At 32.2% G+C, this 25,550-nt stretch overlaps 2 protein-coding genes across 3 annotated transcripts; both read right to left on the bottom strand.

Annotated features, from left to right (window-relative positions):
* Nucleotides 1-4,825: 4,825 nt before the first annotated feature.
* On the bottom strand, nt 4,826-7,893 carry LOC128183967 (toll-like receptor 4). Its single transcript, XM_052853215.1, has one exon. It carries the CDS (start codon nt 7,890-7,892, stop codon nt 5,667-5,669), a length of 2,226 nt encoding a protein of 741 aa, XP_052709175.1. The 5' UTR covers nt 7,893; the 3' UTR covers nt 4,826-5,666.
* A 978-nt stretch (nt 7,894-8,871) lies between these two features.
* Nucleotides 8,872-24,804, bottom strand: LOC128186229 (C-type lectin mannose-binding isoform-like). Of its 2 annotated transcripts, none has more exons than XM_052856008.1 (5): nt 24,576-24,804; nt 24,394-24,472; nt 23,933-24,006; nt 9,488-9,581; nt 8,872-9,327 (listed from the first exon to the last, which is right to left on the bottom strand). In XM_052856008.1, the coding sequence occupies exons 1-5, from the start codon at nt 24,738-24,740 to the stop codon at nt 9,110-9,112; spliced, it is 630 nt and encodes a 209-aa protein (XP_052711968.1). In that variant the 5' UTR covers nt 24,741-24,804; the 3' UTR covers nt 8,872-9,109. The 2 variants fall into 2 exon arrangements, with proteins under 2 accessions (XP_052711968.1, XP_052711967.1); XM_052856007.1 differs by having other exon boundaries at nt 8,875-9,327; nt 23,912-24,006.
* Between the last annotated feature and the right edge of the window lie 746 nt (nt 24,805-25,550).

Genomic DNA, 25,550 nt, shown 5'->3' with positions numbered 1-25,550 from the left:
GGTCCAGGGCTCACGATGGGATTTTGCCTATGACAAAAGCGGTATTGCAAAAAGTCGAGAAACAATCGCACTAATCTTTTAAAATCTCACATCAAACGCATGGTACTTACTTCCTTGAATTCTGATAAAATTCCTTAAATACTCTCCAAACTGAACTTTTCTTCTGCAGCCACATCAACTCTCTTTTTCCTTTACCTAAAAAAATAGAACGAAAGTGTTTTCCTTAATCAAGGAAGGAGCACGTGGTGCAGCTCACGGGCTGATTTGATTGACAGGTGAATACAAATTTTTATATTAGTATATTTCAATTGAATGCAATGGCGTCGTTGGGGGGGGGGGGTAAAGAGTATTACCCTTTCTCTCTCTCTCTCCTCTCTCTCTCTCTCACACACACATAAAGATCGTAGATAAAATCAAGATTGGCGACACTCAATCAAAAAGTCTCCTCTGTAAGATAGATGTACTATGGTGGCATATTTCTGCCATCCACGTAGTTTTAGTCAACATAACATATCACGTCAAGTCGAGATAACTATCTTGTTTCTCAACAAACTCCGACTTCTATTTTGTCTAGTCTACATAAGCTATCATATTTTGTTGTGATAACTATGAGATAATTTATATTGCATCTTGACTAAAATTTGTTGGATTTGCAAATGCTGCCATCCACAAAACGAGATGATACATGTATAACAATTGTATAAACGTATTTTGGAACTCATTATTCAATATTCCCTTACGTTTCTAGAAAGGCATTTGTGCGTAGTCAAAATGAAATATACCGAATTGCCCGTCAATTGGTGTCTGGTCAGTTATCTTTTAGTTGATCTTCAGTTGCAAAATTCATATATGAATCGGTAGTTAACATGAGTATATAAATATGCTGACTATAGAGCTTTTTATGCACCTTGAATAAAAGACTAATGACGCAAGGTTGATACTGAATTACATGTTAATTAGATTAACTCATACAATTAAAGATTATAATACTTTTAAAAAACAGTTTTTAGAAAATTATTTTTAATATGTTTTAATCAGCAAGGAAAACAAAACAAAAATATTAGGTTAAAGTAGAAATACAAACAATACATGTATAACCATATACGGAAGGTAAAAACATGTTTATTTTAATTCTTAGCACAACACTTTCAATTTCATGTAGTTTTAAGTATTAAAGACAGTTCAATTTTATAAATATAATAAAATGACGTACAGTGTTTAATAATAGGGAAAATGAATATCAGCATATTTAATATATATTTTGAAGACAGCCTGATAATTTTCATTAATATTCCTCGATGCAGAATAAAGGAGTCCTTGGTAATTAGTTCCAATATTCTTTTATCAAATATCTATTCATAACTTATCTTGTTTTGTGAATGGCAGTATTTGCAAAGTACATGAGTTTTATTCAAGATACAAGATAAATTATCGAGATAGCTATCCCAACAAAAAGTCGGTTTCGTTTAAGAAACTAGAAATCTATCACGACTTTATGAGATAGTTATTTTGACTTTACGTGGTATACTATGTTGACCAAAAATAATGTGGGTGGCAGAAATATGCCACCATAATGTACGGTTAGACGAAGCCATACGCAATTTAGAGATTTTCTTTTGTCTTTAATAGGTGTGGAAACCCCTAGAGCATGTCGTTTTCTACCCTAGGTTTGTTAATCACTATACACAGGAAATGATCGCGACTTATAATTAATATACACAATGTAGGAAATGTGTACAAAAATAGTTGGCATTTGAATTTTTTAAAAGTAACTCGAGATGTATGCATTTAATAACATGTACAACTTCCCATGTTGTTTTGTGATGTAACAACCTCATTCCATTTCTTGTAAAGAAATGTCTATCTTCACGCACACCAGAACGCCTAGCCATTGTTTTATGAAAATCACAGAATAAACGTGTATATATCATTTCAGGGCAACACTTAGTTTAAAACAGAATAAAACCCGCGCGATGTGAAGAATCATACAATTTTAATTATGAATACCTTTTTCCTTTGTGTTTTAATTAGGAGAACTGATATTCCTTTGAACATGTTTTCATAAGGCTACAACTAGTCGGTCTACAAGTTCAGTTTATTTGCTCAAACCAAATAATTTGGTACAAGAGGAACATATATATAATACATACAAATACAAATCGTCAGAGGTACAGACAAACAGGTACATTTTCATACAGGGAAAAAATATAAATAAAAAAGAACAGACTATAAAATCACTACTTATGTCAGATTTTAGTATAAAGAATCATAATAGGAAAACAACTAAGAGGAGCAGACAGCATCAAACATTTTTGAAATAAACACACATAATTTTCTAAGCGATTTACAATTGCAATTAGTCATGAGTTCAGAAAACTTGAAAAAATTTGGTCTTTTCCAATATTTTGTGTTTAATATGTATTTTTTCCTTATTTCTTCTAGTGTTGAACATTCTAAAATATAATGAAATTCATCTCCAATAAGACCTTTATTACACAAAAGACATAACCTCTCATTCAAAGGAATGTTATACCATCTGTCTGTCTCTACAGGAAAACGATGGTTTGATGTACGAAATTTAATGATTTTTTTCTTAGTTTCACAGGTAAAATATCAAGATACTTCTCAAAGCCAATTTCTTCATCTGAAATTCCACCGTTAGGAATATCGTCAAACATACATATACATGTAGCAATAAAATCAGTGATATCAATATTAGATTCACCGTTCTCACACCCTTCATTCATATCCTTTAAAAGTTGAAACATATCGTCAATGCTAACAGCACATTTTTCATCCCGTCTTGAACCATGTAAAATTTTCCAGTAGTCTTTCGGGTTAGTAGAACGCAAGTTGACAAGTTTCTTAGTAATGTTTTTCTTATAATCTTTGATAAAACCATCCATTGTTCTCTTGTATTGCTTACTTAGTACCTTCAGATTTTCTTTATTATCTGTTGAATTATTTCTATTATATAGTCGTTTTGCTAAATGATATTTCCTTCTTGCTGTTCTACAAACCCGATTAAACCACGGCTTACTACTTTTTTCGTTACTAAAATTATCTACGTGTTTACTCATGCCTAACGTTTCTCTGTCTGTGTTGACAAATACAGTGCATATATCTTTTGCTATTTTGGAAATGTTCTCTTTACAAATATTATCGATACAAGAGGAAAGAACGTTAAGTTCATTTTCAATTTCACACACCGCTGACATCTGAATATTATTGCGAAAATCGTCTGCTTTGTCCGCACACCAGAGTTTCACGCTTGGTTGGTTTTTAACTGGAATGCTATTTTTAGCGTCATTAATACAAATGGTAAATGAGAAAGAAATTGGATTGTGAACATCCGAGAACAAGTCGCAAAATTCGGGGTAATTTAGTCTTTGTTTGACACCGCATACGTTAAGCGAGAGAAATTTCAGAGATGTGTAGCTTTTTGTTCGCGAGAGTTGTTCTCCTGCGTCTCCCTATCCAATTCGGTCGGGGGTTGATCCTTGACGTTGTCGTTTAAAAGCCTGTCGGTCGTCTTTGGTCGGGTTTTTACTGAGCTGGTTGAAATCAATTTAATTTCCGAACAAATTATAAATTTTTTATCAAAACAATGACGCTTGTTACAGCAATTATAAAGTCGTGTTTTCCGTAATATGAGTGATTAAGCCACTTATAAAATTTGAATGAATTTTTAATGGTTTCATAGGATAAAAAGATAAAATGATATTGAAAAAAAAATATTCATACCTGAATATTTATAAAGTAAAATATTTAATTTAAGTAAATAAGTCTTATTAATTTTACATTTTTTTTGTTAGATTTTAAAATTTAATTTAATCGTATATCGATATATCAATAGGTTAGTAAAGCATGATTTTTCAACCACCTGCGGGCATGGCTCATTTCACCTTGGATTGTACAGATAACGGCTTTAAATAATTAGAATTCAAATATTACCCCAGTATTACCAAATAAACAGCAAATATTAAAAAAAATATTTACCTTCAAAATATGTGATTTTCTATAAAAGGATCATGATTATCTTTATGCATTTGTTAACTTACATTTATGTTTAATGCATGTTATATATTTTTAATCGAGGGAGATAACTCGTGTTCCTTTTCGATATTTTTTAACACCTGTAATCGATTGTTCAAACCGCGGGGGTGTTGTCATTATGGGTGAATGACCCGCGGGGGCACGCGGTTTTTACCTAAGACAGGTGTTTAAACCGCGTTGCAATTTGGACCGCGGGGGTGCGCGGAAAATACGGGATCCGCGTTGACGGTACGGTATAATGGTTGATATTTAGTTTTCACCATCCTATATATCTACAAGTAATTCGATATGCCAAGATAACACTGAATTAGGATCCCCTATGTTCCAAGGAAGATAATATGCTGTCCTTCCGGGTGGAAAAAACGTCCAACGATCGACTCGATCTTTTAAATGCTATTGAATCATTCCAAGCTGCTTTTAAAAATAACAAAAATATATCAAAAAAGAAAATTGAACAGCGTAGAGTTTACCGAAATTTGAATGTACATGTAAGCTGCCTTTGAAAGAAAAATGGAAACATTCACCAGCCAAATTACAATAAACAAAACATGGAGAAATTTTATCTGTATTTTGTTTATTGTAATTATTGTGTTTATTGTATATTTTCGTAAAGGTTGTAACACACATCTTTTATTAAAAATTTGCAAAAGCATGCACAATAAAAACTAAAGTCAAGCACATTAAGTGTACGTATGTCATATAATCATTTAAAACTTTGTTTGCAGAATCTATTCATTTATTTGTTTGAAGTTCGTAGTTCTATTTTCTCATCAATCTCATCTCATATACTTTGTCATTAGAATATTATGATATTTTACATTCAAACTACACAGTTATTTCCCTTCGAGTAGAATATGGTGCAGTGGGCTAAATCAAAGGCTTATAATAAAAGCAGGCTGGGTGGTCCACAAATTACAAATAACCAATCATATCTGTCTTAATGTTTGATTATGATATATTTGGCCATGAACTTTGTTTTAGTAAAGAAATACAAATGAAAATGTTTAAGCTTTAGATTTGGTTTGGAACATTTTCATACATTTTTATACAAAGCTCTTTGTATAAAGGCGGTAAATTTAGTCAGAAAATGGTCACGACCAACCAGCTCTATTGAAGTAGATAAATGGAACAATAGAAATTGTCACAGTCACTTATATTACTTAAAATTGCTTTCATGTTCTGTACCTGGGGATTTCAATCTTTTAGAATGTCAGTCTTTAAACTATCAATAAGTTTTCCCCCCGCCTTCAGCACTCTTTATTATGAATAAGCATTAGAGATGGAAGTGTATGTGACTCGTTCCGTGTGTTTGTGAAATCATAAAATCCAGTATTCACTACTGTATATGTTGTTAAATTGAGTAAAATATACTCGTTTTATAACTTTCTATCAAACATATGTACAAGCACATGTAGATAATTTGGAATAAGCATGCGTAAAAACACAAAAGAAAGTAAATTAAATACAGTTAAGCACAAAGCATGTAACGAAAAAAACCTTAACATTAAACCACTAATTAAAATTTAGTATCCGTTTAGATGTAACGTAATTGCAATCTTTAATTTAGTCTGAAGTAAAGTATCTTCGTCTCTACCTTTTTATCGTTATCACTATTCAATCATTCTGATTAGCCGATCCCAGAAATCATCATAAGCGCACGATTCCATTGGATACTCAATATAGCGGTCTTTCCGAATCAGGTCCATGATTTTACTTGGAAGATCACCATTATACACCTCTGGTAACAGTATAAGAATGACATAATCAAGAGATCCACGATCTTGAATGCCTTCTACTTTCGCCATGTTTAGTTCATAGTCACGCCATTTAGAGGCCAAATACTTCTTGGACACAATGCAAATGGCCCGTTTGCTTTCTTGTAGACTGCTCATAATGCTGTCAACCTTTGGAATGCCAGGCAAATAATCCCGGTCTCTTATTAGGAGTCTTATGTTTTTGCTTACTTCGAGCCGAGGTATAACTTCTTTGAGAACAAACATCAATTCGCGTCCACTGTAGGAAAGAAAGGCATCATACTCATAATGCATGCTGGTTGGCAAATGTTTATTGAATGGAATAACAAATCCAAACCTTTGTCTAGATTTGTAAATCAAATAACGTATTTTCCATTTGTTTTTCACAAGCACTACGCCTATGATAAAACTGGAAAACACTGCAAGAGTTACTGCACAACCAATGTACAAACCTAAATACGACGCACAATGTTTTCTTAAGATGATTAAAGAAGATCCTAGGCTTTTGAAATCAAAAGACGTATCCTTTGTAGTACATGTAAAGTTTTCAAAGCTTATTAAATGTTTTCTGTGTTCTTGTAACCAACGTAAAAATTCTTGGTTGTCACAGGTGCAAGCTAACCCATTTCCAATCAAATTGATGGTCAGATTAGAGCGTTCGAATGCCTTTTCAAACTGTTTGCGGGCACTGACACCTAGTGTTGTAAATTTGTTGTCGGACAGATCTATCGATCTTAGATCAGGCATTTCACTCACATCCACTAACCAATCGGACAACCTGTTGTTACTGACGTTCACATACATCAATTTCCTTGAGTTTTTAAACAATAGCTTTGGCAGCGAGAAAATGTTATTGAACGACATATCTATTACTTCTAGACTAATAAGTGTTTCAAATATTTCGCCACGTTTTTCTGAAATAAAATTGTTATCGAACCTATTGTTTGAAATATTCAAGTATTTCACATGACGTCCGTTATTTACTGGAATATGGGAAAACATATTGTTTGAAACATCACATACAGTAACGGTGTTGTTTATGAATCGTATTTGACCACTGCTAGACATAATAAAATTATCCTGTAGATAAATATGCCGAAGACTCGGCGCTAAAATAGAAAAGCTTGGATTTTTTATTAGAAGTCTGCTCGATTGGTAATACAATGTTTCTAGTTTTGGGGGTAAAGGTATACTCAAATTTATACCTTTAAAAAATACTTTGGTATCGAAATTATCAAACAGATTCTCAGTTTCTTTATTAACCTTTTCTTTGCAATTATCTAGTACCGAGGAAGGATATTTTGCTTGTGGGTGCAGTTGATAACTCAAATTCATAACTCTGACGTTTGACATTGTGTGCATTTCGATAAGATATTCCCCAACAGTCAGTTTATTTGCTGCTATAGAAAATGCAGTGATAGTTTTTGGTAAGTGATAAATCACTCCGTTTTCAAATAGCTCCAATCTGTTGCTTGCTAGAAATAATTCTGTTAGATTGGTTGTTCGAATGTTTTCTAATTGATTTTTGGAAATAGCAGTGCCAACGCCAGTCGCACAGTTGATTCCATTCAAGTTTAATGATAAAATCTTTGTTTTGTTTAGGTTAAATGTAATATTAGGCAAAGATGCAAATCCTAATTCTCTGTTGTATGAAATATTAAGGTATTGTAGATTATCCAGCTCTCCAAAGACTCCTTTGTCAACGTCGCGTAAGTTGCAATATGATAAATCCAGGTATGTCAACTTCGGTAAAAATCCAAAGGACTTACCTTTCAATTTCTTAATGTTATTCCACGAAATGTCAAGATGTTTTATATCAGTAGGGAAAGGTTTCACTGGTGGAATGGAAAGGATTTTGTTGTGACTCAAGTCTAAATAAGTGACACTGTCGTTAAACCTTGGTACACTGGTCAAATTTCTTCCAGAGCAGTCGACCTTCACTTCGTTATCGAAATATGTCCATGTGCAATTTGTTTCAGAGCAGTTGACCTCCACTTTGTTATCGAAATGTGTCAATGTGCAAACTACACTCACAGAACAAAGACCTCCTATCAAAGTTATCAAAATGAGCAGACCTGTCATTGTATCAGATCTTTAAAAAAAACTTTCGAAAGAAAAGAAGAATGAATGATGACTCCCTTTGAAACTATCGAATGCAAGGCCCCATATTACATCTTATATTAGTGAGATGTAGAAAACATCTTTATCCACACTTAGAGGTTCCGTGTACCAGTGTACCAGGAAGTACTTATCATAATAAAACAAATATGCAGTAACAGCTCTTAAAGTACTTTTTTTTATTCTTATGAGACAAACTGTATTGTTGAATCGTAACACACACGAACAGCCGACTCCATGGTAACAGTATTTAAGAAACCCAAAATAAGAGAATATGTACTAGATCTTTGTGTTTTAAAATGTCAGTTCGTACAAATATAAGTCAATTCACATTACACTATGCATCTCTTCATATAATATAAAAGAAGAAGAAAAAACTCCAAATCTGGGCTATTTCTAATATTTTATTTTTTCATATTTGGTCTTTCTTTTCATATATATTTATTTTTTCATTTTTAGAGCTTGTTGTATAGAGAAATGTGTGTTTTAGCAAGGTTGTAGACACTTTGTGGTTAAATTTATAAAATGAAAATTAAGATTTATTATAAAATAAAACTCAAGTAGGTATAGTAAGAGTTTCACTGATACCTTAAAAATTCATTTGATAAATGATTTATTTCAGCTATCATTTTATTATTGCGTTTTTTGTATTGTTAAATTCGAATCGTAATAATTCATCACATCCAAATAAAGTTAAAAATACGGTGTAATCATTTTAGTAAGGACAGTAATTTGTTTTATTTAGAATCATATTCTTTCTCTACATAATTTGCATGAAATTAATACAAAAGTATTGAACATGACGTGTTGATTCTATTTACAAAATTAAAAAGTAAACTTTTAATTATATGTTGTGTGTTGATACATTGTATATGTGTGTATATAATCAGAATTCATAGAATACTGATTGTGTCAAACCGCTGTCAAATGTTACTTTTGATTGATTATTCATATTTTATAAAACAACTGACTAGAGGCCGAAACCTTCTAAAACAACCTGCCCAGACGTTTGGAGTTGTAAAACAAATTGGAAAAATGCGATCAGAATCAGTGTTTCGTTGTTTAGGAATTATTATGATTTATCAATTACAAATGAATCATTTAATATGCATATGTCTACTTTATTCAATCACTCTGGGTATTTTGAATAATATAAAATTTTCACGATTACAATTTGTAGACTAGTATATTTTTTTCTCGCACATGAAATAAAAGCTGTAGTGACATTTTGTATCGTTCCATTTTTCATTGCCATTATTAAATATTACAGCACAGTGTTCAATTGAGTTGTGATTGTTTGGTTCACCACTGAACCAAGGGAGATAGGCTGCGGTTTTTCCGGATGAGAACCACATCCATTGTCCTTCTTTTCCTAAATCAACGGCATCAATCCATGTTGCTATGGTAATAACAAAAGAAATAAAATAAAATAATTTTATTTTAATTTTTTTTCTTCTGTAATAAAGTTTGATCTTTATAATATACAGAGATATAATCTTAACATTCATAAAAAAATCTTTATGTTTAAAATTAAGTTGTTATCTTATGCGAAGGTTTACCCATTTTAATATCAGGATATTGTTTCTTTAACCATTGGTTTTCAAGTTCATCCTCAATTTGAACAAGCGTGCTATCATGTTTTCGACAATTCATCTGTGAGGAAAATGTACTCTCAGAATATCAACCAAAACATAAAATAAACTAGAGCAGAGCTCGTGGCAAAGCCCCGAGTAGGTCTTCCGTTGTTGCTGCGAGTTGAAAATATATGTTATATGGTGTCAAACGATTATAATGACTATACTTTCAGTTCTGCTTTTGTTATAAAAACGTGTTGTGATTGAAAGCCTGTATATAAAACGTGTTTTGAAACAAAGAAAGGAAGAAAATATTTTAGGAAAACTATTTGTCGAGCAGAGTTTATGTAATCGTTTCAAACATTCTTTAAAAAGTGAGATGCTTAATGGCGAGTTAAATTTTCAAGGGTAGCAAGCATTGTTATAAACAGTATGTACTCATGATTCATGTCAGGAATTGTATTTCTTTTTTAAACTGAACCCGCCTACAAAACACGTAAACCTTTCTCAAAGATAACTTCTATATTAAAATATTTCTAAATTTTTGAAGACTATGTGCAAGTTTAGAATTGCGTGCTGACAAAATTTACAGACCCTAAAACGTACTACTACACCAAAAAAGCGTGCGGCCTACGTGAGAGGAACGTTTCGTGTAAACCTTTTAGAGTTTCATGTAAACCGTTTAGCGTTTCGGGCAAAGCGTGTAAATCGTTTCGAGCAAAGCGTGCGAGAACCGTGTGAAACGTTCATCAAATTTCATTCGGAACTCTCTGACAAGTTAATTGTTTCAAAATGGCGCCCGTGTTTTACATTACTTTAACAAAATTGAGCGAATTTTTAACAAACAAAAGAAAGGTATATATATTAAAAGACGACTAGTAACAGATAAATACATGTATATTTAACGTTTTCATGCGATGTTTCAGTACTGAAACAATATTAAAATTCGCTATACATAAAAAATATTAAATACAGTTAGCGAAACATGATTTCTATTGGAACAAACCTAAATCAACTTTAACCTGCACGATCATGTTTTGATAAGCATGTATTTTTATTATTTATTTACATCGATAACTCTTACTGAGACCATTCGGCTGTGTACAAGCAGCACACATAACCTCGGACATCGGGTGAGACCTGCACCTGGCTAAACCTGTCAATCAAACTCTGTGTATTTGTTTTCATTGGATGGTCAGGCGTCTCTATTTTGTCAAAAGCCAATGGAAAATTAATGACTTCAAGGTAATCGGAATACGTATTTGATGAAGCACACAATTTAAATGATAGAAAATTTATTAATTATTTGAACAAAATTAAATGTAAACATAGAAAGGTATTAAAAAAATTAATTATTACGGGAATCTATACGCATGGTACTCAATTCAAATAGATTATATTATGATTTTATTATTTTATGTAGTAAAATCACCCTTCCAACTGTTACTCAATTACATAACAATTGATGACCTGGGGCTATAAATGTTCTGAGCTGTGTGCGCTGAAGCGACACAAGATTCTCGGTCGCATGCGGCAATTGAATTAACACAGACTGGCCGAATAAACAAAGGGGTGGGAAAGTGAAACAAAATGTTACACATAAGAAACCACCAAAAATGATTTTCGACAGATCTTGCTATCTTTTCTCCAATTAAAAAAAAAAATCCAGTGCGAGCACCTGTCAGCGGGGCGGGAGGAGGGGGGGGGGGGCAGCAATGAGTTTGCTTCCACAATGAAACTACAGTAGTGATTAATATGTGACCGATAGAATCTAATCTAAAGTTGTTTAAACTCATGTGAATATTTTTTAAAATAATCATCGAATGCCTCAATTCAGGGCATTCCTTTATCGTGCTAGCACCTACCGCAAACATGTAACATGGAACTTTGATTTGATTTTTAAACTACCTTATACGCTATCGTATAAATCAATGCTTAATCAACTGTACAAGTAAAATAAATTCATCTTTTCATCTTAAACCAATATAATAGTTGAAAACATAATAAAATATAGTTGTGTCCGTGCAAAATATGAAACACAAACGCGTCATAAGGTACATGTAGAAGAACACGAACCGACCGCGGATCACTGATCCACTCGCGCCGGATCTCCTCAGCCATGTGCGAGGGATGATCATCATTTAAATGTTTAATATTTGAGGGGGGGGGATGTTGATTTAAAACATTAATTGTACAGTTTTTAAAGGAGTTTACATAAACAAACCAACCATTTGTTTATGTCTAACGATTTTTCCGATTTGGAGTAATATCGTTCATTAATATTCATTTACACTCAAATATTTAATTAAATATATACAAATAGGACAAACTTTTATAACATAAAATTAAAACAGTTCTTGTATATACGGCTATATTAACTCAAACACGTTCATATGCATGTAAGTGTAAGTCGCGGTGTACGAATCTTGTGTATTAAATAACCGCTTACCGCTAAGTAATGCAGCCGTCGCTGATCTCCTCGGCCGTGGGCAAAGAATATATTTCGTAAAGGTACAACGCACAGAAACGCACAGCTCACAACCAAGGAAGATTTGAAAAGTTTGCAATATAATGACCTTACTCTATCAAATAGAAGTTATATATTTTAAACTTAAACCCCACAATTGATCTATGTCTATTATTGCTTTAGAGAATGACATTGCTTTTATTAATTGAATGAACTATTTCTTACTTGACATCCATTCGTTTAATCCACAAAAGATTTTGTGTAATCAAAACTAAAACAATTCTTGAGTTCGCGGCTAAATAAACTCATATATGAGAGACGCAACTCTCGTGTATTAGATAACCGCTGACCGCTAGGTAGTCCAGCCGCGAGCATGGTGACCGATTTTCTCGGCCGCGGGCGAGGGAGAGCTTACGTAATGGTACACACACACACACAGCTCTGATTCAAGGTAGATTTTAAATGCATGGAGTTAATAAATAAAATGTAATGCATAGAGTTTTTTAATTCCATATTTTGTGGTTTAAAAGAAAAGAAAAAGAATGTTTTGTTTTCCAATTGCCGTTTTTAATGATTGTGCACTATAAGAACTTCACAACAATGACTTAAACTCCTAAAAAAAAAGCATGTACTCCAAAAAAAAAAATTCTTATAAATTAATGCCTCCTGTATAAACCAGCATACTTTTTGCGGCAACTTTATGCCAGTTGTACGCACAAGGACTTTCGTTAACTTGTCAAATGAAAACAGGTACATGTCAACATGTAAAGCTTTTTACACTCATACTACACAAATCACTTACAAAATAATATTGTTACGACCTTTATGAGATCCCAACAAACAACTTTTCCAGCGACATCCATATCAAAATCCAAACCGTTTTTGAGTTATTACGCAAAAACTTTTAGGGGCTATTGGCCCTTAATTTAAGGGACCAGCCCTTTTTTATTGGTGTCAAATGAAAGCCCTTGATATTCTGCACAACTGTTATTCTACATGTTTTAACAAAATATTTTTCGTTAAAAAGATATAAAGGAAAATATGTCTAAATTTTTGCACTTTTTTGAATCCTGTTTTTTGACCCCCTACCTTTTCCTAAATAAGGAACGTAATCCAAAAACAAAAACCGATGTATACAACTTCAATGTCTTTGTTATTCAAATTCGTTGGATTCTCATTCCCTGCTATCATAGTCTCGGAGCCTTTGTCTGGAAACCAAAGGCCCTAAAAAATTTTAAAAGGGGAATAACTCGTTAACGGAAAAGGAATTCTAACTTTTATGATTTGATGAAGATAGTGTTTTGTAAAGTCCATTAGCCCTGAAAATTTGAGCAAAATCCGTTCAGAAATGAGCACGATATAAAGCCTCAAAGTTCGCGTCTAGGAAGAAAAAAAGAAAAGAAAAATAAGACTAGAGCAAAGCTCGTTGCAAAGCAACGAGTGGGTCTTCCTTTAATGTTGGAAGTAAAGCTGTAAGTTCCTGTAAGAAGCAGAGCTCTTATACCAATTGCAAGAAAAACTAAAATACAAAGATGAAAAAAATCGAATTAGTCCTGGTACGACTTAACAAAATACGAATTATTTTAAGTACGACTTAACAAAAACCTTTCCGATTTCAAGAACGACTTAACAAAAAAAATCGATTGTGTTTAAGTACGAATTAACAATTTCCGAATTATTTTAGGTACGAGTTAATTTATCTTTGAACACAACACTATTTCCTTAACCAAGAACGTGGAATCAAAATTTCCGGAAAACTCAATTTTTAAATCCCAATATCTCTGTAATGCATCGTCCGATTTTAAAACGGATTTCAGTTTAAATTAAGCTTAATAAAAGCTCCTTTGTTGCTTTATGATTTATATCAAATTATTGATCAGAAAAAAGTTATTATAAAAAGACTTAGTAGCCCTTCAGGCCCTTAATTTGAAGGGACAGCCCCTTTTTCTTGATATCAAATAAAAGGTCTCGCTAATATAAACAAATTTTGTTCTAGAAGTGTTCATGAATTGTCAACCGTTTTCGAGATATCTAAACAACCTTACCGGGGCCACTAACAACAAAATGTTTGGTATCATATTGTTAAAAACATTATTTTTAACCACTTTTGTTCTACATTGCTTTTCAAAATATTTATCCTTTTTTAGATATTAACGATCAAAATCTTGAATTATGGCCCCTTAAAACCCCTAATTACATAATTTATGACTTAGGTATGGTACTGTATAGATGAACAGATGTACAAACAACATTTTTGCTTCTATATTTAATAACAAATTATTGTTCAGTAAAGAGTTATTGTAAGAAGACATAAGAGCCCTCTTGGCCCCTAATTTGAGGGGGCAGCCCCTTTTTCTTGATATCAAATGAAAGGTCTTGCAAATACAAACATATTTTGTTCTACAAGTGTTCAAGAAATGTTAACCGTTCTTCAGATATATGTACAAATATGTTTTAGGGGCCGACCCTTTAACTCCTAAATGGGGTCATAAACAAAAACATTTAAGGTAGCATACTGTACAAAACATTATTTTGAGCAACTTTTGTTCTACATTGCTTTTAAAAATATTTGTCTTTTTTCAGATATTAATGATCAAAGTTTTGAATTTCAGGGCCCCTTGAAACCCCTAATTACGTAACATATGACTTAAGTATGGTACTGTATAAATAAACAGCCTAACAATGAATATTTTTGCTTCTATAATTAATAACAAATTATTATTCAGTAAAGAGTAATTGTAAGAAGACTTTACAGCCATTTTGACCCCTAATTTGAGGGGCCAGCCCCTTTTTCTTGATATTAAACGAAAGCCCGTGTAATTTGAAACAACTTTTGCATGATATGTTTTAACTAAATATTTATACATCAAAAGATATCACAGAAAATGTGCAAAAATTTCGTGAAAAAATTTGGTGCCAATTTTCAGGTTCAGGCGAGCTTTGAGGCCTTTAGCAATTTTCATCATTGGACGCATGGGGGTACATCTACATACATTCGTTTACAATCCCTGAAAATTTCAAGCTTCTATCTTGATTAGTTTTGGAGGAGATGCGTGGACAAAATGACCCTTAAAAATTTACAAAATCGTCAATATCTGAAACCGGAAGTGACGTCATCCTTTAAAAAATTTATAATATGTAGCGCCGATCATGCTTTATCCGTCCTGAAAATTTTGTGCGAATCGGTTGGATAGTTTTTGAGAAATAGCGTTCCAAAAAAGTCAGAAAAAGAAAAAAAAGAATAATAAAGAACTAGAGCAAAGCTCGTTGCAAAGCAACGAGTGGGTCTTCCGTTAATGTCAGAAGTAAAGCTGGAAGTTCCTGTCAGAAGCTGAGCTCTTAAACCAACAACAAGAGTAACGAAAATAAAAAGATGAAAAAATCGAATTATTCCTGGTACGACTTAACAAAATACGAATGATTTTAAGTACGACTTAACAAAAACATTTCCGATTTCAAGAACGACTTAACAAAAAAAATCCGAATGTGTTCAAGTACGACTTAACAATTATTTTTGGTACGAGTTAATTTTACTTTGAATATTACGCTATTTTTTAAACCAAGGAAGCGGAATCAAAATTTCCGGAAAAATCAATTTTTAAACCCCGATATTTCTGTTATGCATCGTCCGATTTTGAAACGGCTTTCAGTGTTAGATTCAGCTTAATAAGCTCTACAAAACACATATTCGTTTTTGATTTGATCAGAAAATTCATTTTTTCGAAAAAATTGTTTCACTTCCGGTTTCGACCGGAAGTGACAAAATAAATTTTTCTGTACATTTGCCATAAGTCAATCCGCAGATTTACAATCACAGAAAATGTCAAGTCTTTATAAACAACCGTTTACGAGAAAAGTGCTGGACAAAATCACTTTTTGAAAATTTTTAAAATGACGTAACTAGAAACCGGAAGTGACTAAATGACTAAAAGTTTGAAGGCTTCAAGGGACAAGAAATTAAAATAATCCCTGAAAATTTCTTGCAAATTGGTTGAATAGTTTTTGAGATATAAAGCAAAAAAGAAGTCAGAAGGAAAAACAAGAAGAATAATAATAATAAAACTAGAGCAAAGCTCGTTGCAAAGCAACGAGTGGGTCTTCCGTAAATGTCGAAAGTAAAGCTGGAAGGTCCTGTAAGAAGCAGAGCTCTTAAACCAATAACAAGAGTAACTAATATAAAAAGATGGAAAAAATCGAATTATTCCTGGTACGACTTAACAAAATCCGAATGATTTTAAGTACGAATTAACAAAAACCTTTCTGAATTCTAGAACGACTTAATTAAAATAAAATCCGAATGTGTTCAAGTACGACTTAACAATTATTTTTGGTACGAGTTAATTTTACTTTGAACATTACGCTATTTTTTAAACCAAGGACGCGGAATCAAAATTTCCGGAAAAATCAATTTTTAAACCCTGATATCTCTGTAATGCATCATCTGATTTGAAAACGGCTTTCAGTGTTAGATTCAGCTTAATAAGCTTTTCAAAACACATTTTCATTTTTGAATTGATCAGAAAATTCATTTTTTCGAAAAATTTGTTTCACTTCCGGTTTCGACCGGAAGTGACAAAATACATTTTTTGGGTCAAATGCCATAAGTAAATCCGCAGATTTACAATCACAGAAAATTTCAAGTCTTTATAATCAACCGTTAACGAGAAAAGTCATGGACAAAATCACTTTTTGAAAATTTTTAAAATGACGTAACTAGAAAACGGAAGTGATTTAATGACTGAAACTTTAAAAGCTCCAAGGGACAAGAATTTAACAGAATCCCTGAAAATTTCTTGCAAATCAGTTGAATAGTTTTTGAGATATAAAGCAAAAAAGAAGTCAGAAGGAAAAACAAGAAGAATAATAATAACTAGAGCAAAGCTCGTTGCAAAGCAACGAGTGGGTCTTCCTTTAATGTCGGAAGTAAAGCTAGAAGTTCCTGTAAGAAGCAGAGCTCTTAAACCAATAACAAGAGTAACTAAAATAAAAAGATGAAAAAATCGAATATTCCTGGTACGACTTAACAAAATCCGAATGATTTTAAGTACGACTTAACAAAAACATTTCCGATTTCAAGAACGACTTAACAAAAAAAATCCGAATGTGTTCAAGTACGACTTAGCAATTATTTTTGGTACGAGTTAATTATACTTTGAACATTACGCTATTTTTTAAACCAAGGTCGCGGAATCAAAATTTCCGGAAAAATCAATTTTTAAACCCCGATATCTCTGTAATGCATCGTCCGATTTGAAAACGGCTTTCAGTGTTAGATTCAGCTTAATAAGTTCTACGAAACACATGTTCATTTTTGATTCGATCAGAAAATTCATTTTTTCGAAAACTTTGTTTCACTTCCGGTTTCGACCGGAAGTGACAAAATACATTTTTTTGGTCAAATGCCATAAGTAAATCCGCAGATTTACAATCACAGAAAATTTCAAGTCTTTATAAACAACCGTTTACGAGAAAAGTCATGGACAAAATCACTTTTTGAAAATTTTTAAAATGACGTAACTAAAAAACTGAAGTGATTTAATGACTGAAACCTTAAAAGCTTCAAAGGACAAGAATTTAACATAATCCCTGAAAATTTCTTGCAAATCGGTTGAATAGTTTTTGAGATATAAAGCAAAAAAGAAGTCAGAAGGAAAAACAAGAAGAATAATAATAATAAAAAAAAACTAGAGCAAAGCTCGTTGCAAAGCAACGAGTGGGTCTTCCGTTAATGTCGGAAGTAAAGCTGGAAGTTCATGTAAGAAGCAGAGCTCTTAAACCAATAACAGGAGTAACTAAAATAAAAAGATGAAAAAAATCGAATTATTCCTGGTACGACTTAACAAAATCCGAATGAGTTTAAGTACGACTTAACAAAAACCCTACTTATTTCAAGTACGAGTAAACAATTATTTTTGGTACAAGTTAATTTTACTTTGAACATTACGCTATTTTTTAAACCAAGGACGCGGAATCAAAATTTCTGGAAATATCAATTTTTAAACCCGATATCTCTAATGCATCGTCCGATTTTAAAACGGCTTTCAGTGTTAGATTAAGCTGAATAAGCTCTACAAAACAGATATTCATTTTTGACTTGATCAAAAAATTCAATTTTTCGAAAAAATTTGATTCACTTCTGGTTTTGACCGGAAGTGACAGATTTTCATTTCGAGCCTTATAACAGAGGTAAAACGGCTAAATCATAACCATTGAAAATTTCAAGCCTCTATCTTAAAGCGTTTTTAGAAACGCCCTGGACAAAATGACTTTTTAAAATTTTTTGTTTAAATGACGTAACGTAAAAACGGAAAGGGCGTTTTCAAAGAAACTTTAGGATCTTAGAGGCATAATAGTTGCACATAATCTCTCAAAGTTTCATCTCAATCGGTTATAAACTTTTTGAGTTATAAAGCCGAAAAGGAGTCAGATACAAAAGATGTCACCTTTGACCTTCCAAACTGTGCTTGTTGCACCATCAAATGTCAGAAACTTAGAAATGTAAAGTTTATTATATTTCTGTGAATATTTCCTATGTAAAATTACAATGAATAAACATGCTATTCCATCTAACTGTGATATAGTTTCTATGCTATTCACCAGCAGCATACGATTTCCCTTTTTTAAACTCGGAACACCTCTGGTATAATCCGATCACAGCATTAAATTCAAAGTCCGATAATTCTAATTTGTTTATCATCAAGAAATTCTGCATCGCCAACAAATAAAGTTTTTTTCAGGATAATAATTAAGATACCTATAGCTATTTACTGACAGAAAGACAGACTGAGACTGTTGTGTTGTGTGAGGATGACAGACAGTTTATTGTCCCCCTCAACAGCAACTATTTCACTTGGCTTCGCCCATGAAATAGTGGCTGTCTTGGAGGACAATAAACTTGCTATTATCCTCATACCAAGTGAATAGGTATATAATGTCCCATCCACATAAATTTCGAGTTATATAACCTCCCATTTGTAACCTGCAATTGACAAACAGTGTAAAGTCTACACAACAGTCTTAGCCGCAAGTTTCACTATTCAATTCTCATGTACGTATTAAACATTAGGGGTTTTCATATTGCATACCAATTCCAACAAGGGAGATCCCTCTAATGATGATCTTTAAAATTCATTTTATGAATCTTAGCAACACTCATAAGCCTTCAAGTGCAGCATCTCTTAAGGTGGCTCAAAACACCTTGAAATATTTTCTCAAATCAGCAGAAAATTACTTGATTATGATAGATATCATAATTGATAAGAAGTGTTTAAGTCAAATAGGCAAAAAATGTGCAAATTTGGATGAACAATTACATTTTCAAAAATTTAATTCAATAAACAGTAACAAAAGCTCCAGGCGGACTAAAACTCAAACGCTTTAGAAACCCAATACTTTAACCATTAAGCTATGACGGTATACAACCCAATCGAACGATATTATGAGTTCAACAAAATATTTAAATCGCCATCTTGTGAAGAAGTGTCTTAAAAAGTATAATTCTAGGTGTAGTGATGTACCTTAATTTTACAAAAATATTAACGGATACTTTATCCGAATCGTCCCTTGCTACCTTTAACTTAGTACATTTTATGAACAGATGTCTTTGTCTTAGAATAAGAAAGCTAATGCAATTCTGAGAAAAAAGTATACCACATATTGACAATCCCATTGAGGTTTAATAAACATATGGCCATTTAAGTGAACCCACCATTTCCAATTTCTTTTACTCAACACAGATTTACAGGGTTCTCCATAGTAAAACATCTTTACCTGACCTTTTAGAGGTCAATTGTTGTTCAACCACCTTTAATAAGAATCCTTATTCAATACAACATACATCTACATGATATTATCTTGATAAAAGCATCACATAACTTAGAAATGCCCTTACATGTATACCCACCCCCTATCTTTTGATTTTCATAAAAAAGTCATGGTTTGAAATCTTTTACCTAATTTTCTGAAACTTGTGGCAATTTCTATGAGTCATTTCTCACACATATTTGAAAACAATCATCAATGATACTAGAATTTGATCTTTTTATGTTTCTTGAATGATTTGTAGCATTTTAATAATTAAATAGACAAGTATTCCTGCATGTGATTTCTTTTTTCCATGAAAAAAAGTAAGCTAACAATCATATTTATTAAATATCTAATCTATTCTGGTTTATTGTCTCTTTTTAACCATGCTAAAACAGTAAGATCAACAAGTTCAACATCTGCCTTAAATAAAATTAAATTCAAACACACCCGGGTAGCTGGAGGAGGAGAAATCCATTAAAAATGTTCAAATTTGACATGTTTTTTTCTACTTTTTTATGCATATATACCTTAAGCGGGTGAAAATAGATTGTTTCTTGCTCATTTCAAAAGTAATTATCATTGCTGGTGTTATTCAAAAGTCAAATGTACATTTACATATCCTACATGTAATCTTATGGAGAAAATTGGAAAGAGTTGGGTGATTTTTCAACTATGTAAACACATCTAAATATCTTTATAAAATAAAAAATGAAGGAAACATAATTGCATACTTTTATTGAAAAACAAATTTTCACAACAATTATGAATTTCTTTAAATATATAGCCTTAATTTTGTTTTTCATAATTTCTTATCAAACATGAACAAACCACAATAGGACATGATGCTTTCTTAAAGTTCCATTATTGTTCATGCATTATCCGATTTAATTTGAATTACCGGTAGATAGTCTGTAGAACACAAGGAATATGCATGTGGGTAGAGGTGACAGGTTAACCTCAAGAGCTGAAACCACAAGAATCAACAGGTAAAAGCCATGTGGTAACAAGAGTCTGCTTTAAGCTGAAATTAAAAAAAATAAATTACGGTAGCTGTGTTAACATACATGTACTTGTAATAGCTGTGTTTACATTAACATATACATAATATTTTTGGAAAAAATACACTGACCATACAGTGTTATAAGTATGACATATCCAAATATATGACATTAACATTTAGCCAGTACAAAAACAAAAATGTGCATATCAAGTCATAATATCATAACATTAAAATAATTTCTTGGGTATAGACATATCAGATTGAGCGAGAGCAGGAGTGAGCGAGAGAGTTTGTTTTACTTGAAGTGCGACAGCAATATTTCAATTCATAAACTACAAACTTTAGGAATATTACCAATCCAAACAGTGTCAAAGTATAAGCTTCTGCTACGTGTATACCATGTTTTGTCAATTCTACTGTGGTTTATTGCGAATAAATTTAGCGAGGGTTTTTTTCTTACAAATTACATGTTTTAAAAACAATACTATGTATAATGCGCATAAAAATGAGGGATTAATAATACATCCTCATTTTAAAATTCAATGCACTTTGGATTTCTTTTACAAGATCGAGATATTTTTGTCACAAAATTAAGCCCTCTGACAGTTTCATGAGTCTTTGCCAAGATTAAAAGAGAGAGAGAGAGAGAGAGAGAGAGAGAGAGAGATCTGAGGCACATGCAGTAAAATTATTTACATACTATGTAGATGTGATATGCATGTAAAGCTTACCTAAAATGAATCAATATGTATAAAAGATAATCTAATCTCTCAAATTACAATGATTCTGTGAAATACTTATATCTTGAGAAGACTGTTTAATAGATATCATGGAACATTGACCTAAATTCTGAGCTTGATATAATATGAAATTTGAGACTTTTCATCTCGCACTCTGTTTTACATGCCTGTTACACAAGCAATAACCATATAGAGAGCGAGACAAAAGGTCTAATTTTAATTAGATTGAATATTTACTTTGTCAAATATATTTATTTAATTAAACACAAGCCTGAGTTTTTTAATTTATAAATTCAGTGAAGGCGATATTGTAAAGATCTGCTATATTTAAATATTTGGGTAAAGTTATCATCATGCATACATGCACTCTAATTACAACATTCTATTCTTGTGTACCTTAGGACTCCCACCGCTTTTAATTTTAAATTCTTCATGCAATTTACTACTGATATCCTTTCTTCACTTGCCTCGGATAGTCTTTTAAACACCATCACCAGTCCCGTAAATTCATGTGGTCCACTTTGTTTACATGTAAAAATGGCGACTCTCGATCTCGATGTAAATTCAACATACTTGATTTCCCGAGGTCGGTAGCGTGTTTCGGAGAAAGTCTGAGGCAAATAAAGAGGCGATATCAGTAGTAAATTGCATGAAGAATTTAATGGTACTAATTGTTTTCACAGAATTTGCGTATAAATAAGGTAAATCAGTCCAAAACTAGCGCACGTTTTTCTGCGCAATAAATATACATGTACAATTTTTTCAATGGGTGGCCCTGTAGCTCTCCGGTCTGTCATTATTTTTTCCCGGAGAGCTACAGTTCTGCAGCTACCGTGAAAATACACTGGACAGATAATATTCCGAGATTCCGCTGACTCTAACGCCCGCTTTTATATTGTGACGTACTTCAAAAGCGGAGGTTAGAGTCAGAGGAATCTCGGATTAGATTGAAAAGACTAAGTGCAAATACTCTGAAAAGAAAAAGTAAATACGACATATCCTGTATTGAAACATACCTTTATAATCTGTCATACGTTAGTTGAGCTGAAATTTCCACTATCGACGTCTTGCAGGCCTTGCTTTTTTTTAAAATGTAGACACACCGCTATCAGCTGTTTGTTCGCAGTCAAAACATGGCGAGTTGAAATGGGGAATCGTACGATGATTATTTCGATTAAAACTAATAAGACTAATAAAAACTAACAACGTAATTATCGATCGAAATAACTAAATTGTATCGATAAACACTTTAATTAACTATTAAAAAACAGAGTCCGGTTTTATGACCTGCACGAATTGTTTTCAGCAGGAGTTACTTTCAGTGTGAATGTTACACTATTTTTTAAACCAAGAACACGGAATCAAAATTTCCGGAAAAATCAATATTTAAACCCCGATATCTCTGCAATGCATCATCCGATTTGAAAAAGAATTTCAGTTTTGTATTAAGCTTTGCAAACTCTACAATATGCATATAATTTTGTGTTTTATATATAGTTTAATTATCAGTACGAATTGTTTTCAGTAGAAATTACTTTCAGTGTGAAATATGCACTATTTTTAAAACCAAAAACACGGAATCAAAATTTCCGGAAAGATCAATTTTTAAACCCCGATATCTCTGAAATGCATCATCCGATTTGAAAACGAATTTTAGTTTTGCATTTAGCTTTGCAAACTCTACAACATGCATATAATTTTATTATTCGCTCAAAAAAATGAAAATTCCGAAAAATTAGAATCACTTCCGGTTTCGACCGGAAGTTACAAAATATTTTTTTTTGTAAATTTGCCATAAGTAAATCCGCAGATTTACAATTACAGAGAATTTCAAGTCTTTATAAACAACCGTTTACGAGAAAAGTCCTGGACAAAATCACTTTTTGAAATTTTTAAAAATGACGTAACTAGAAAACGGAAGTGACTTAATGACTGAAAGTTTAAAATCTTCAAGGGACAACTATTTAACATAATCTCTGAAAATTTCTTGCAAATCGGTTGAATAGTTTTTGAGATATAAAGCAAAAAAGAAGTCAGAAGGAAAAACAAGAAGAATAATAATAATAAAAAAAAACAATAGAATAACAAGAGGGTCTTCCGTTGAAAACGGAAGACCCTAATAAAAAAAAACAATAGAATAACAAGAGGGTCTTCCGTTGAAAACGGAAGACCCTAAAAAAACAATAGAATAACAAGAGGGTCTTCCGTTGAAAACGGAAGACCCTAAAAAGAAACCGTAGAATAACAAGAGGGTCTTCTGTTGGAAACGGAAGACCCTAAATAATCTTAACCCGCACAATAATAGAAAGGTCTTCCGTTGGAAACGGAAGACCTTAATAACTTTATCGAATATAATCAAACACTTCTTTATCATTTATAAATTGATCTGTCACTACCTGGGCTTGGAACCAGTTCACCTTTTCCGAAAACACTTGATAACAACTCCCCTTTCTCGATTTCCACCCTTTTGGACAAACTTTAGGTACTGGAACTGATGAATTCAAAATGCATGATAAATTAGCAAGAAAATTATACATTTTTTAAAATAAGAGAATTCTACAATTAAATACAGTATTAAATTTAGGTTTGACTTTTTGTTTGTATCTTAAATTGTGCTGCTGCAACATAAAATGACCACATCAGGACATTAATTTATTATAAAAATATGACGGTTTTATCAACATAATTATCTTGTTCTATTTAATTATCCTTTACAGGCCTTTCAAATCCTAATGGGAAAATGATATTTTAGAAGTATTCTCTTAAAAATTCATTCAAACAGTTCAGTAATACTTGTACAGAAAAAAATTTTTCCCAAAATATATGATTTATGTAAGAGCTGTATATATATGAAATACCATTATTTTAATCACCCTACCATGTTTTGCCATGGATGTCCGTGTTAAGCACCTCTCATTCGAACATCTTGTTTCAAAAGTGGTCAAGAAGACACTTTCCTACAAAATTATATACAACTACAACAAATGAATATTTTTTCATTTTTAAATTTATCGGAAACACGTATACGAACAATAAATGAAATAATACTAGGTAAAGTACCTTAAGGTAAACCTCGCTTGACTTGGACACATTCCACAGATTTGAATGAAGATGGAACAGCTTCTTGTTAAGCAAGGTCGAACAATTAACCTTTAACCTAACGTCACGATTTGCTGCATAGCCAATGCTTAAATAGAGCGTCAAAGTGATCCAGATTGTTAACATACTCCCTTCTTGACCGAACTTCAAAAAAGATGTGGTGGTAATAGTTAGAATAAACCCAATCCCATATTATATATACAGGATATTGTTTTACTTGCACATATTGCTGATTGCTAAATTGCGTGATAAAATCGACGAATCATGAAAATGATAGAATCAGTTACAAACTGTCCTGGCTACAACCTGACACAAAATTTATCAGATGGAAAAAAGGCAAAATATTAACCCAACATTGTGAAAAAATTCAACGGTTAATATAACCAGAATATGCACTAAAACGGTGAATGTTATCATTTTTTTGTTTATTTAAAAAGCACATACATATAATACTGATAGAAACAGGGCTTATCATTTATGGAAAATAGATATGATAAAGTATATAGAATATGCAAAAATCACTAGACCTATATCACGTCGAAAGTTCTAAAAGATAATTGTTGCAATAAATCAAACATCTTTAGTGGTCAAATAAGTGTGGAGACAGCAATAAAAGTTGCGTCTGCAGACTGAACAAATCATTCCTGCAATGATGATACCCTTTCTACATCTATTTTAATATCTCCTCATGTATTCATGTAAAGTGTAAGTTATCACTGGAATCACGTTTGATCTCTACATTAGTCCGGGCAGATTAATTAGGCAAATTTAAATTTAAAAAATTGTTAAATAAAGATTGTATATGGATAAATTCGTTTTGCCTAAACATGTCGTGTTTGATAAAAATCAAATACCAATTAGTTGAAAGTTGATTAACTCTAGGATCAATAAACGTCCAATTCAATCTGTAACATCAAAGTTCAGTTAAAAAAAGAG

Source organism: Crassostrea angulata, chromosome 5 (genome assembly GCF_025612915.1).
Source record: "Crassostrea angulata isolate pt1a10 chromosome 5, ASM2561291v2, whole genome shotgun sequence".
NCBI lineage: Eukaryota > Metazoa > Mollusca > Bivalvia > Ostreida > Ostreidae > Magallana > Magallana angulata.
This window is presented reverse-complemented; position numbering and strand designations above follow the sequence as displayed.